This window comes from Haliotis rufescens, unplaced genomic scaffold (assembly GCF_023055435.1).
Source record: "Haliotis rufescens isolate VD_foot unplaced genomic scaffold, xgHalRufe1.0.p SCAF_4, whole genome shotgun sequence".
NCBI classification, from domain to species: domain Eukaryota; kingdom Metazoa; phylum Mollusca; class Gastropoda; order Lepetellida; family Haliotidae; genus Haliotis; species Haliotis rufescens.
In genome coordinates, this window is record NW_025964112.1 from 20,103,476 (window position 1) to 20,119,680 (window position 16,205).

At 37.9% G+C, this 16,205-nt stretch overlaps 1 protein-coding gene across 1 annotated transcript; it reads left to right on the forward strand.

The window, feature by feature from the left end:
- Window positions 1–539: 539 nt before the first annotated feature.
- On the forward strand, window positions 540–8,956 carry LOC124132213. The gene is made up of 6 exons (XM_046495995.2): window positions 540–972; window positions 4,531–4,621; window positions 5,631–5,911; window positions 7,322–7,495; window positions 7,604–7,751; window positions 8,226–8,956. Exons 1-6 carry the CDS (start codon window positions 649–651, stop codon window positions 8,267–8,269), a joined length of 1,062 nt encoding a protein of 353 aa, XP_046351951.2. The 5' UTR covers window positions 540–648; the 3' UTR covers window positions 8,270–8,956.
- Window positions 8,957–16,205: the final 7,249 nt, after the last annotated feature.

Here is a 16,205-nt window from a genome sequence, read left to right on the forward strand (position 1 = left end):
TGCAATTTTTTGTAAACGAGAAAAACAAATCTCACTGCACATGTTCTTTGAGTGCAAAATTGTAAAACATATCTGGAACAACCTTACAAAATGGATCAAAGACAAAACTGGAATAGAACTAGAATATTCAAAATTGACAATTTTATTAGGATATCAACAAAAACGAAATGATGTATTAAATCATACTATAACTGTAACAAAGCAAAACATATTCAAATCAAACATTTCCGACTCCATACCAAATTTCCCACACATCAAACAAGAAATAACCGATTTATATTACATCGACAGAAATATCACATATTCACAATGTAAATATACACAGTTCATGACGTTTTGGTCTCTCTGTCACCACCTATTCGTTTAAACCCACGAACTTACACAATCCATCAATATGACACTGGAATAGTTTTTGTTTGTTCTCATCCACAGATATACTTTGTAAGTTGTATGAATTTAAGATTTATGTGAACTATAATCTGTAAACGTATAGTCTGTGTTCTCCAAAAGAAATGAAATCATCAGAAATACATGTTGTTTGTCAAAAGTGGCCAAATATCGACCATGTGTTGCAAAATATGTCACATCAAATCACTGTCTTTTGTTTATAAATTAATATAGCTGAAAGCCCTGTCGCCTTCAACAGCCATGGTTTACCTGGGAGCCCTTGTGTTGTTTCTTCTATACGGCGTTAACAATTCAACAAAGGTTTGTACGAAACAGAGTAATTATCATTTCCTTCATCGTGGCATGAAACTTCCTGGTAAAGACTTTGTCCATGTTACGACAGAGGGCGTCGTTACATGTGCACGAACATGCTTGATCACTGGCATGTGCAAGTCCTTCAACTTTAACACCAACAATGGTCAGTGTGAGCTGAACTATGCCACGCTCACAGCTGGAGGTCTGAATGTCAGTCATCTGGTCGCTGCTGCTGGTTTGGTCTTCTCGGACATCGCACACTGGCCACAGGTAATGCTTCTGAATGTACAGTAAAGTTGACGAAGAACCATTAGAATTTCACCATCCTCAAAATTATTCTAAAAGATATTGAATGTAGAATTATGCTGCACATGGCTTGTCGCACATGATTAACAAACGGGTAAATACACATTCACTCGTATTCAATGAAACAAAACACCTTTAAGGTGTAATGGAACTGTGTATGTTATCCCCAGAAGTTATTCATGGTATACATACTTAAACACATAAATCATAATAATTATGTATCTATCTAAGAGGAAAAAGTAGTAAAACTCTGAGGTTTGCGGAGGGTGGTTTCTACCTTTATCAATTAGTATTTCTTGTGCGCTATCTTTATATATAATTGTATTTGTGCAGGTAATGTCGTTGCACAAGACTTGAATTCGTCAGGAAATTGATTAGTTGAGAAATACCGCAAACCTTTAGATATGGGGATGGACCTTTATGACATCTCAGTTCACTGATGTACTTTCTGACTAATCCCCGCACGCAAAAATGCCCTGTCATAACGCAGACCTCCCAAAATGCATACCTGCCAAAAAGGAGACCAAGAAGTAAAGTTATATAACAGATGCTTGTCACCGCCACTTATTTAATAGAACTTAGCAGCACTGGAATAGCTTAGCATGGCGACTCAACCATCTACTGGCTTCTCGTAATTATGTTATACAAACAGCGGCAGAAACATATTTTGTTATCACAACTTGCAATCGTATTAACAAAGAGCTTAACTATCCATTATCCTCAATCTTACAACAAGTAATCACAACATATTTTGTAATAAAAACATACTATTGGATTGACAAAGAGCGCAGCCTAGCTTCTAACTTTAACTACTATTTAGTGATGGCGAAGAAGATAAGATTTAGCATTTTCATCAGAAGACCAGTTTACAGCACTACAAGCAGCCTGTGCAATCTACATGGATGGTACTTTTTCCAGTTGCCCAAAGTGTTGGAACCAGCACTACACAATTCATGCTTTGCATGGTACTACCATGTATCCATTGGTGTTGCTCTTATCCCAGACTACCGGAGAACACGGTACACACAAATTAGTTTGCTAGAATACCATTTGATGCAGATACTTAACAGACCAATGAGTCCAACTATCATTCAGATGGACTCTGAGATAGCTGCCATTCAAGCTGCCACAAATGTTTCCACAAGATGAAGTTAAAGTGTGTTTTTGTTCATTATATTATGGAGGCTATATAGAGAAAGACTCAGGAATTTGGACTTGCTGTTCACAACAAGGAAGGTCCACAGTTTCAGGAATGGATTCGAAGAGCTGCTGGATTGCCACTCCTACCCATTCGCAGTGTTCCAGATGCATGACTCGAAGCCATGAATGACACATCTGCAAGTCCACGGTGTGACGCCATGAACGACTATGTCGTATCAAATGGGTAGATGATGACGCTCGTTTTACAAAAGACATCTGGAACCACCACTCTACAATAGGACCAAGGACAAACAACAACTTGGAAGGTTTCCATTCAAGACTGAACCATTCCATGCATCAATATCATCCGAACGTGTACAGATTTTTGGAACACATAAAGCATATAGCGATGTCAGATAGAGCCAAAGTCAATCAGAGGAAGAGAGGAAACAAAGAGATTGAAACCGACTGTTAAGTCTTGTTGGGAAATGGCCAGAAAACCGCGGTTGAGTTTCCAGATGATGTGGGGCATTTACTTAAATTAAGTTGAGTTGTACACCGTCAGAATGTATGCTATGGTTTCAGTTCAGTGTATTGAGACAAATGCCTTTTATGTATAATGACCAATAAATGCTACATTCTCAAGCGAAACGTTTGTCATTCCGTGAGTGGATCACACCTTATAATTGCAACAGGTAGATGGCAAGAGGTTAGTTGTGCACCAGACCATTACCATTGTATTTATAAGCGATCTGCGTTACGGGATTTCGGGATTTCTTCTTTATGGGATGTCTTCGTTATGGGAGGTCTGCATTACGGGATGTCTGCGTAATTGGAGGTGTGCGTTATGGGAGGTGTGCGTTATGGGAGGTCTGCGTTGCGGGAGGTCTGCATTACGGGAGGTCTGCGTTATGGGAGGGCACCCGGTTGCTAGACCGACATTAAGTCCTTGTTTGCACTTATAAGGGCAGTAAAAAAACATCATGAAAAGTTTCTGAACAAGTAATTTTGTTGTTAAGAATGTAGAGCTAAAAACGTAAGAATAAATCATAAAATTTAACATTAACTTAACTGCATACGGACTACTTCCACATTCCTGGGGAACCCCTTGGAATTCCCTAGAACGAATACACACTGAAGTGTAGCATACATAGGGAAAAACATATAGCTTGACTGCAAACCCGTTCACAAATTTCCTCCCTACGACCAATCGCTATGAATAAAACGAAGCAGCAGCACATCTAAACTGTGGTAGAATGGACCCGATCTGTGTCCGACAATGATAGACGACAGCTATCTATGATTTGACATCAGTATCTTTTTGAAAACTCTTTATAATCACCTTTTATAATCAACAGTTATTGATCAATGATGACTTAAACTTGTAACCGCAACAGGTTAATACATTTCGGGAATCTTTCCCGTCACATTTATCGTGTCGGCCATTTGGACGTCCTGTATTTGACCTCTTCTATTGAGTAACTATTTTCTTCCGCTATATTGTTGTTGAATGGTTGTCAAGTTAAACATGATATTGTAAACATCCTCCGACGTCCTGCAGTTTTGCCTTCACTCGATGAAGGTCAAGTCAACAATATCTGGTCATTAACATCAAAGTTACCGCACACGGATATATCTAGGGCGTTGGGGTAGCCTAGTGGTTAAAGCGTCCGCCCGTGACGCCGAAGGCCCAGGTTCGATTCCTCACATTGGGTACAATGTGTGAAGCCCATTTCTCGTGTCCATCGCCGATATCTGGAATACCTTTAAAAACGGCGTAAAAAACAACTCACTCACTCTAATATATCTGGCTGGTAATCGACAAGGCCAAAATTACAGTGAAACGCAGTCATAAATATAATCCCTGACGATAATACATCAAGCCATCGGGAAAGCTATTCCTTACTAGGATTTGATTTCAAACACGTGACATTAGTATTGTCTGTTGGAGTCAGTATTGAATAAGACCTGTGAAGATCCGGGTAGAGAAAAGCAACCCATGCTTGCCGTAAAAGGCGACTATGTTGTCATAAGAGGCGACTAACGGGACAGGGTGGTCAGGCTCGCTGTTTTGGTTGATGCATGTCATCGCATCCAAATTGCATAGATCGATGCTCATGATATCAATCACTTGATCGTCTGGTCCAGACTAGATTATTTACAGACCTCCGTCATACAGCCGACAAAATCCTTAGTGTGGCGTTAAACAACAAATACACAATTATTGGATAATATATGGTACGTCAAAAATGTGTTAAGAAATGGTAGTAAATGCAGAACTTATCATTCCTGGATTATTGATTTATAACCAAAAATGATGTCTAATGTATATTCCCGTATTGTTTCATCTTAATAATTGATTAATGAGGGATTTTGTTCAAGAAACTTTCTGGCGCATGTGCATATCACAACTGTACAGTCAACACCTACTGTAAAACCCTGGACAACAAGAAGAGTATTTGCAGTCGTTATGGTAAGCTGCCTTACAATACTATCTTTATTTAGCATTCCATACAATCAATTCCAAATAAGTTTATAATGTAAGAAATAATTTGGCCTTGTCTCCAGGCGAAGGCATCAACTAAAACTTTGCCCATATTCATCAGAAATCTCTGCCAAAAACAAAGTTGATTGTACGATTCCGACTATATCATGAGCATGTTTTTATGAATCACTATCCAACAGTGAACCAGGTGTTCGCGAAAAGGTGAGCGTATCCTGCCCCACATGTGGCACCCGTCACAAACACAAATTGTACACATGGTACAAGTCAATATAGGGAATAGCATCGGGCATAATGTTTGTCACTGATGTGTCAAATTTGGGAATGTCGTCCACATGTCTACCATAAACCATTTTGAAAGCTTTACTGAGGCCTTGAATGCTGTAACCTTGATCAAGGACTTCTGACCAAGAGTTGTATGACGCTCTGCGAAATATTGGTACAAGGAGCATGCTCGATTGTACCCCGAAACGTGTGAAATGTAGACATCAAGGGCTTGAGCTGCATATTGCTCGAAATAAAGGGAAAGTTGACTGTTAGAAAGTTGAAGTCATCCCTCTTGTCATACAGTCTAGTGGATAGTGTTTGGCCACACTGAGTCTTTATGCATAGATCTAAATATGAAACAGATGAAGCAGTCTCACTGTTCTCCTGTATTAACTATGTAATGGTCATTGAACGATAAACACCATCATCCTTGAGTGAAGTTCTACAAATCTATTTCCTCTGGAAAATGTATTGTGGATACTGTGGTTTATATAACAATAAGTGTGTTGGTAGGAAACGCTTCTCGCGAAACATATGCTGGCATTAACTGAAAGTAACAGCATTTGAACCTCGCAGTTGAATATCTGGATTCTATCCATGTGTGGAAACGTACACGCAATCTGTTCGGGATCTTAAACACATTCCTTATGTTATGAAACTATTAAGACATCAGCAAAAACAACACACAACTAAATGGGTATTTTTCTCCCAGTCATACCAACATCGTGTGCAGAAGTTAAAGCATGTGAACCCTCCAGTACAGATGGAGAGTACTGGCTACGTCTGTTGAACTTTGACCTGTACAGAACCCGGATCTACTGTCACAACATGAGCACAGCCAATCCCGTGGAGTTCCTGACACTTCCTACTCCTAACTATGGCGTTTTCCCCAATGTTTCTAATGCGAAATGTAATGGAGAGACACCCCTGGTAGGCAACTGTGTTGGCAACTCAGGAGAAATATGGTACAACAAAATCAGAGTCGCAATCCAGGTTTGTCGATTTTCGTTTGTTTTGTTTATCTTTTCCTCTACCTTCTCCTGTCTGGCTTTTGTGATATTCATACTGTTACAATCAATATGAAAATTACCAGATGAATTCAAATGAATGAATATCAGATGAACAAAGAGTAAACATTCATAACTGACTGACATAATAAGTCTTTCCCTTTGCCTTTTTCACTCATGTGATCCATAGTAATGATATGGATTATGTCAGTCCAATACTTGCAAGTGGAGGAAAGAATATAGACTTGATGTAAGTCTTTTAACATGTCCGATAATGTTTCTTTTTAAATATTTCAAACTTTCCAGTTTAGGGCTCGAATTGTAACATAAATGAATTGTTTCGGAAAATACTTGCACACAATGTTCGTCGGGTTTTACAAGAACAAGATAGTAAGATGTACAAGATGGATGTCCTGAGAAAGAGCGTGTAGTAAAACAATATATAAACTTTTCGACTCCTGATATCACGCCAAACATTGTTTGTTTGTTTGTTGTTTAACGTCGCACTCAGCAATATTCCAGCTATATGACGACAAACATTGAAGCAGCGAACGAAAAGACATTATGTTTTTTTAACAAAAAATCCGCAAAGAATGTTAAATGCTTAGTCCCTTACGAAAGAAGCACGCACAGCAAATTAGAAACACCGAATCAGAGTAGACTTGCAGTAATGACACCAGGTGTTCCTTGAAAAGCTTTAGGTTACGTAAAAGATTGTGGTCGTATTAAGTAATATTTAGAATCTGTAGTATCAGTGAAGGCACTACCATAAGTCATGGTCATCAGCAATAACGACGAGTCCATCAATCGGCGGGGAAATCCGTTTCACAACCCAGAGCAGATGTGCTCTCTACAGTGATGTCATTCAATGGCTCTCTTCGGTATCCCAACAGATTGGGATGTTTATTTCTGTCACTTTTTTTAATCGTAGTATATGTTTTCATTTAATTTTGGCTAAATTTGTCAACAATCGCCAACAGCTGAGGGGATGATGTAAATCCGTCTGGGGTCCATGCAGGTAGCAAAAGTACTGTAAGTCCCATGGACCCCAGCATGGTGATCTACCTTCAGATGCTGGCCATCTATAGCCGTTTTTACATCATACTGTTTCATGACTGTTTAGTGATATCTTTTTATGGTTGTATGTTAGTTTTAAATACTAATCTGTGATATTCTAGTAATTTTACTGTCAATCGATGACAGGTTTTTATTTAGCTTAACTATATGAATAAATAATGTATCATTTCTCGTCACGATATGGCTGAAATACTGCCGATGTGACGTAAAGCATAAACTCACTCACTCACTCACTCACCCAACAGATTGGCATTGTGCAAATATAGTTATACATTTTTTATATCTCACATTTGGTGACATCGTACAATTAAATTTACAGACTATGGATGTTGTGCGCAGTGACACCGCATTTGCTGTCTTCACCAACCTACAAGCTGATTACGCCCAAGCTATGGACTGCTACTCTATACACCACAATGGTGTCAGTCCTTGTGGAACCAAGGGCGAGTTTATCGTGAATCTATTAGGCACAGGATGGGTAACGAAAGCAGATGTATGTATTCAGACGATTGATGTCCTTTGTTCCAATGCATTATTTTGTTCTTATGCATGATGAAATGCTTTCATGTGCCATGCGAAATGTTTGTGTTTGATTTTTCAGCAACAATGGAAAACCGATGGTTGGATGTCTGTAATCGAGTCAGTAACTCCAGACGACACTGGATCTGTTGTTCGTATCAAGTGCGGGGGCCTTGCGGGTTTTTGTCACCCAGATGGACCCATGATATTGAAGCCATATCCAGAAGAAGGTAATTGCATGTCTTAGGCAGTGAGGAGATTGAAGAAAAATGTTTGACATGGTCGTAGAATATTTACATTTTTTGAAATATATCATCGTGTTGTCTACGAACTTTGCAATGGGTCATCTATGTCTTGTCCTCAATTCTAGAGATGTGTCAAATAAAAAAAGACTTGTCCAACTGATTCTAACATAATGGCAAATGTATGATAAGGTAGTGTAAGTCCTGTGCTTATGTTTTAAGTTATATTTTAACTTATTAAACTTCAAATTGAAGAGCACTCTGTAAGAAAGAATGATATGAGTAGGATGGTACAGGTGCATGCGAAAATAGAAACCACATTTCATTTCTACGAGTCACTTAAATGATTATCTGTTTTGAACTTTACATTTATCGACTAGTTTTACGTGGATTCATTTTTATCTATTGAAAGTAATTAAAACAGGGGAAAAAGCCCTATACATGATAGTTTCCCACTTCCAGATACTTCCTCAATCCAAGGAACAGAAGTGAGGTGTTTACAGTGATGCTGCAGGCTTCATCAAAATAAACAACATACCATGGCCAGATGGCGGTCTACACCCTGAAGAAGGAGTGAATTATCAGAACCACAACTATACTACATAACTTAACTGAGGAGACAGTGCATACTGTTTTACAATTATTTGTTTAAGATTGATGTATGTGTACAATAAATGCCAACACCTCACAAAACGAAAAAAGAAGGGAAATTAAAATAAAGCTTTTGGACGAAATACGTTCGATATGCCTCTGTGTGGATTTCGTTATAAGATACAAACTGAGTATTAACAAAACAGTAAATCAAAACCAACCGCTTTCCTAAATAAATGAGGCCTTTCAGTAATAATGCGTTGTTTCTGTTGGATATATGTTTTAAGGTGTATAGTATTTTCGAATATAACTTTGTTTGACTGAGCCATGTCGGCTTGATTTCTGTTGATGTACCATGCAGTTGGAATGGCAATCTAAACACTGAATTCGTCATTCACATTTCTATCCAAACTGTGGTGCTCTTTAATGTGACATTTATACCAGGACGGAGAAAGTGCAACCAGTATTGATTTAACACTGCGTGGAATGTTCAAATTAACAGAGGACTAAAAGCAAGCGGTGACTTTCAATCAAGGGTTCATCACTCCAATGTGCCCAAAGGTTAAAAGTATTCAGTTCGTTATGACATATCACTTTGTTCATGAAAGTCATGAAACACATTACTTCACAGTTAAATGTTGATAATGATGTCTATAATAAAGTTCATACTACTGAAAGTGTTATCCTTGAAGACGAGAAATGTTATAATTATATGTACTTTGGTACAACACGGATTCCACCACAGCCGGATTTTACACCATTGAAACAAACGCAGTAGGAAAAGCATGCTGTTGCCGGATTTGCGTGTGTTTCCCGATATAAACTAACTTTGGGCGTTTATTTCATATGAAACATATGATCCTCGTGTATTGCCGTATGCACAAGCACCAATGTCATACATGCTATGACCAGATTTACAGACATTTCAAAGCATGAATTCAAAAGTTGATACTCCAGTAAATACTTGATCATAGAGTATTTCCAAATGCATTCCTCTCAATTGTGCTGAAATTTCCGTCTCCTTTCTAAGTTTACTAGGGTTTGAATTATAGACATTTTCTGAGGTGGGGACACATTTGTCAAGTTTCAAATGTTTTCATGCCTCAGAAAGTTATGTATTATTCCGGATATCAAGGGTAATATATTTGAATATTAAGGGTAATATATTTGAGTATTTTGTATGCTCATATCACCGGTACTAAAACAATGAGATCGCATGTTTCCAACATTTGAAATATTGGGTTCACGTTACTTTATGTTTACCTGTGCTATCAATGCTCATATGACCTCATTAACCTCATGACGCTAAGAGTCAGGCCAAGCTAAACACCAATATGCAAGAAGACACGTTCCCATAAGGTCACCAGGTTAATCAAGTCAATTGGCAATTGAGTCGGACCTATGGCAGACCAGGGTTTCCAAACCATAGAACGTTTACTCACACGTTATCATTCACATTGGGTATTGATAGTTTGTTGGGGTATTCAGTGTATTATTCCTCTGTTCCAGTCTATTAGGTTTTGTAAACCAATGAGTAGACCTTTTTGAAAATAATACAATGCTGTTTTAGGTTTAAACTTCTATTTTGCATGTGTTCGTGTGTTACATAACTTCATTACAGTGACACAAGTTATATTAAGTGAGATGTACATTTGTGCATTATTCACTGCAGTAGACTTCTTGTTCACACGATGCCTGTATTCAGTGCGCAAGCTGAAAAAGCTACATTGAGAAATTACGCACAGTGTTGTTATACGGTTGTGTTATTTAATTTCTGCATGTGTAATTGTACGCAAGCAACTCGTATGGTTATGGTGATTAACAAAATAATGTAGTTTGCGTATTTTACACAAATACGCATTTTATCTGGTGCTCTGGAGAAATATGAATACATAAACATCTTGTACAGATCCCCCCCCCCCCCACACACACACACCCACACACACACACACACCCTTCTTCCCCCTCTCCCATGGAGCATTGGAGAATATATCGCACGAACACATCGCACTTACAGATATACATGCACGTGCACATGCATACATGCTTGCACACGCGTCATAGTACAGCACTCGGACAGCCTTGACACATTCCATTTTATCAAATATCTTAAATACAAGTTAATCAGCTTACATGCAAACATTATACACATTTAACCATGCCCAGGGACGCGAATAGGATTTAGGTGCGTCACTTTTCACCAATAAGGAGAATAATCTTCAAGATAACGGGACGCCCATGTTCACTTTGCTCGGTTAAATATGAGCCATAAACCGAGTGTTAGAGATACACCAAAATGAGCAGCACACTAGAATATATTCATTGCACGGCGCCAGGTGCCCTACCTTAGTTGCTACATGGGAGTATGGACTATGGACCATGGATCATGGACCATGGGCAATGGGGATGAGTAATTACTGAAAAGATGTAACTTTTAAAAGAAACTTTATCTTTCTCTCACAAGTGAATAATGATATACGTACATACGAAATACCTAAATAATTATGAAAATATATTTTAGAAAATTCCTTACTATATCTATGTACATGTACGTGTATATATCTATAAAAACATAAAGTCGTGAAATTTACTGGGGTACAGTTGCACATATGTAAAGAAATTCACAAAATAATTACACGACACGGATTGTTCTCCTACATGTTTCAGCTTTATCTTCAGAGGGAAGTCATGTTTATTATATACTTCAGTGTGAAAGACTGAGTTTTTCCGAAGATGAGAAAAGGGACATTTTCATTGCACTGAACATAACACTTGATATTTCACTGCTGTGAACATAACACTCTGACGGAAATATTGTCATACAATACAGACTCCTCTCAAATTGTCTCCCATTATCGTAATTGTCTAGCCCGTACACAAACTTTTAACTTACTTTTTACGCTAGTCCCACATTGACAAGGCAAAATAATGACAGGTGGTCATTTATGGAGTTAATATAGGTTCTTGTCGTTTGTTATTCTCTTGAAAATATTTCGTTATCAACTGTAAATTTCTCATCTAACTCCTCAATCGAGACTTCGTTTCGCAAAGCGTCATTTTTGTTACTTGACCAGCGAGTATTCTTTCGTTTCCGACAGCAGTCTCGCAGTTTTCAAGAATATTTTTTGTTAAAGTTGACATTATATATAATCATATCTACATGTATGATACAGAATTTTCGTCACCCTAAATATTTATTATTACTTTTGTTTACATTTTGTAAGAATTTAACTACATTTTTAGTTGCAAATACAAGGGGTGGTGGACCTACCCTGTATGTTAGGTAGCGAAAATTTATGTTCAAGGTTTTACATTTGTAATGAAATAATTTAATTTTCCGTTATACAATACACAAAAAGTATATAATAAATAGGCATTCGTTACCACTCGCCCCTTTCCGTAACCTGCAAGAAAGACTTATGTGCGAAAATACGACAACCCTATCAGAATGCGCGTATGACTTCAAGCACTTCGGTTAAAGAATCCCTCGAGAATAATGTTTGATTTTACATATGTCTTGCATCTAAAAATAATCCCAAGATACAGTTAAATGTGTTAAATCATACTGTATAATACCGTAAGTCCCGATGTGCTTTAATGAGCATCTGAAATATATATGATATATGTGGGAAACATTCTGAACCATTACGCAATTAGTTGACAATGTTTTTTAGAAATATCATGTTTCTTTCATCGAATGACTGGGGGAAAATATATCCTTTTCCCTCCGGCACGAAATATCCTGTATGTCTTCAGGGAGAAGTGATTACAGTTACAGATTATATTTCACGTTACTATGTCATGACGTCACAATGCAACTGTATACAAATACCGTGGCGTTGCCATGACGTCAAATTGGCGCCTTAATTGGACAGTGGTAACATTCACAATACAAACAAATAGAATTCATACACATTGCGTTACCTATTTAACGATGGACACAGCTTTTCATTGACAAAGTTTTCTTTAGCTTTACGTTGTATGGCATCAGGAGTTTTCATTTTAAGGAAAGGGAATATCTTAAATTTTATATCTATTTCTGCTGCCGATGTGAGCGCTAAAAGGGTTGCGCCTTGTTTTGTGGTCCTTTCAATGTTGTTTATGTACGCGCATTCTTCTCCCAGAAGATAAACATGTAGGAGAAAAAATATATATATAAAGGACATGTTTCCTGTATCAATGCTCTCTGTTGTAACGTTATACCCACGAACAGACTTCATCACTTGAACATAAAACCCTTCGGATTCATATTAACTGTATAGTTATTCATATCACCTTCAAATCTACTATATTATATATAAAGGACATGGGTTATGGGTCATGTCCGTAAGATATTAACACATTTATCTTCTGTAAAATGTGTTACGGTATAAAGCAGGTGCTTAGGATTGATGTTTAAGTCTAAAAAGGAACAGAGGCTGTGTATGTTATAACCAAACACGATATGCCTTATATAACACATGCCAGGGTCTCCATACCAAAATCTCAACATGTTTTTAACATAAACATGTGCATAAAAACTGTGTAATTTTGTTAATGGTGTCATTCCTTAATTAATTCAGCGCACATACGTTAACAGAAAATCCACTGTTGTAACAATCGTTATATCAAACCCATGCAGAGCCTTAGGGATTTAATCAAGTGGGAAAAAATCAAGCATGTCAGAAGAGAAATGTCGATCGTTATGTGAGACCATTTAAGTCTGTCAGTTACCAATCACATATTATTATTTGATAATAGCATTAAATGCACTTGATTATCTGAATATTGCCTCATTTTGCTTTGATAAATAAATCTAAAACGTTTGCATTTTAAACAATTTTAAAAGGAGTTTAGGATACAACCATATTTAGGCATCAAAACGCGTTAAAATTACAGGACAAGGATTAAACGCTTTAACGACGTTAAAATTAGTGGACACGGATTAAACACTTTTACAACGTTAAAATCACAGGACAAGGATTAAACACTTTTACAACGTTAAAATAACAGGACAAGGATTAAACACTGTTACAACTAATTCTAAAACGTCTTCATTTTAAACATTTCAAAGGGAGTTTAGGATAAAATCATATTTAGGCATCAAAACGCGTAAAATTACAGGACAAGGATTAAAAACTTTTACAACGTTGTTGCCAATCAGACATTTATTTATTTTTTTTTGGGGGGGGGGGGAGATGAAGTGCACACTTCTAATATAGAAGACAGAAACCACTTTAGATTACTAATCATTAGCTGAGATAATGATAAGGCTCAGGTCATGAAATAATTTGAATTACTAAACGATACTCGGGACCCTAGCTTCAATGGCTACTGTATGTGATATATTCCATTTTGGCGAATGAGGTAAATCATACTGTTGGATTTAGAACATAAGTTCTTGAAATGCATGACGTAGAAGTTTTTTTCAGGAACTCAATACATGCCTTTTCTTAGGTCAAGCGCTTTAGAGGGTTTCAAAATTTTATACTGGTGGAAACAAGCGCGCCTTGACGTATGGCTGAATACCACCCCTATGAGATGAAGACGAGACGGCACTGTACAACATGACATACTGCTCACTGGAGCATTTCATGGCTTCATGACTTTCGACGTGATCATGTGTGCCATGAGACCGCAGACTTATTTAAATGTTTATTGCTATACATTGATACATGATATATTCATATGCAAGGTTTGGGATGAAAAGCCTTGTTGATTTGAGGCATCTAATGGAATTAGATACCTGAGTTTAATCTTACTTTGACCAATCAGAATCAATTATTCTTCATGGTAGTACAGTATTTAGACCCCGTAGTAAAATAATGCCGAGACATTGTTACATGGAAGTCGCCCACATAATATAAACACTGAATATAGACCTCATAGTAGAAGTACGCTCAATCCGTATCCAACGTGTTTGAAGTCACAAGTGAATGATGTCATCATCAGGTATTATTATTCGGTATTTCGATTTTATTAACAAAATAGCTACACTTTGCATTACTTGGTGAGATTCAGAGTACCGAGCCTTTCATCAACAAAGTGAGTGAATGATAATGTATTGTTTCACACATTTAGAAATATTCCTGCTTTATCACGGAGGGGGGTACCATAAATGGGCTTCACACATTGTACCCATGTGGGGAATCGAACCTGGGTCTTCGGCGTGACGGGCGAACGCTTTAACCACCCGGCTACATCACCGCCCTTTTATCCACAGAAAGAACCCGTGAATGTTAACTTCAAATGATGAACATTATCCCCAGCAACATCCCCAACCATATGTACCGGTTCCACCCGTTTTCAGTGAAATGAAATGAAAAAAAACCCCATTAAACATCCACTTTGTAAGCAAATGCCTTAAGAGTATAACTAAAGTGGGAACATTTTTAATCAACTGGTTGACAGGCTTATGGCTTTGTGTCATTATTAGTCCGTCATCGTGAATGTTTTATTCACAGATAAGTTCAAGAACCACTTACTCTTGATCAATATAAACTGATGGGGTAGGTCGATAGACAACGCTAAACATCTGCTGGTGATACATCGATACAATAGCCAATGTTACACACGGCACACAAAAATTAGTTTGCTAAAATACCATTTAATGCAGTTACTTAACAGACCATTGAGTCCAACTATCATTCAGATGGACTCTGAGTTAGCTGCCATTCAAGCTGCCACAATTGTTTCCACAAGATGAAGTTAAAGTGTGTTTTTGTTCATTATACTATAGAGGCTATAGAGAGAAAGACTCAGGAATTTGGACTTGCTGTTCACAACAAGGAAGGTCCACAGTTTCAGAAATGGATCCGAAGAGCTGCTGGATTGCCACTCCTACCCATTCGCAGTGTTCCAGATGCATGACTGGAAGCCATGAATGACACATCTGCAAGTCCACAGTGTGACGCCATGAACGACTATGTCGTATCAAATGGGTAGATGATGACGCTCGTTTTACAAAAGACATCTGGAACCACCACTCTACAATAGGACCAAGGACAAACAACAACTTGGAAGGTTTCCATTCAAGACTGAACCATTCCATGCATCAATATCATCCGAACGTGTACAGATGTTTGGAACACATAAAGCATATGGCAATGTCAGAAAGAGCCAAATACAATCAGAGGAAGAGAGGAAACAAAGAGATTGAAACCGACTGTTAAGTCTTGTTTAGAAATGGCCAGAAAACCCCGGTTGAGTTTCCAGATAATGTGGGGCATTTACTTAAATTAAGTTGAATTGTACACCGTCAGAATGTATACTATGGTTTCAGTTCAGTGTATTGAGACTAATGCCTTTTATGTATAATGACCAATAAATGCTACATTCTCATACCTTATGGATCATACCTTATAATTGCAACAGGTAAATGGCAAGAGGTTAGTTGTGCACCAGACCATTACCATTGTATTTATAAGCGATCTGCGTTACGAGATGTCTGCGTTATGGGAGGTCTGCGTTATGGGATGTCTGCGTTATGGGAGGTGTGCGTTATGGGAGGTGTGCGTTATGGGAGGTGTGCGTTATGGGAGGTCTACGTTATGGGAGGTCTGCGTTATGGGAGGGCATCCGGTTGCTAGACCGACATTAAGTCCCTGTTTGCATTTATATGGACAGTATAAAACATCATGAACAGCTTCTGAACAAGTAATTTTGTTGTTAAGTATGCAGAGCTAAAAACGTTAGAATAAATTATAAAATTTAACATTAACTAAACTGCATACGGACTACTTCCACATACCTGGGGAACCCCTTTGGAATTCCCTAGAACGAATACACACTGAAGTGTAGCATACATAGGGGAAAACATATAGCTTGACTGCAAACCCGTTCACAAATTTCCTCCCTACGACCAATCGCTAT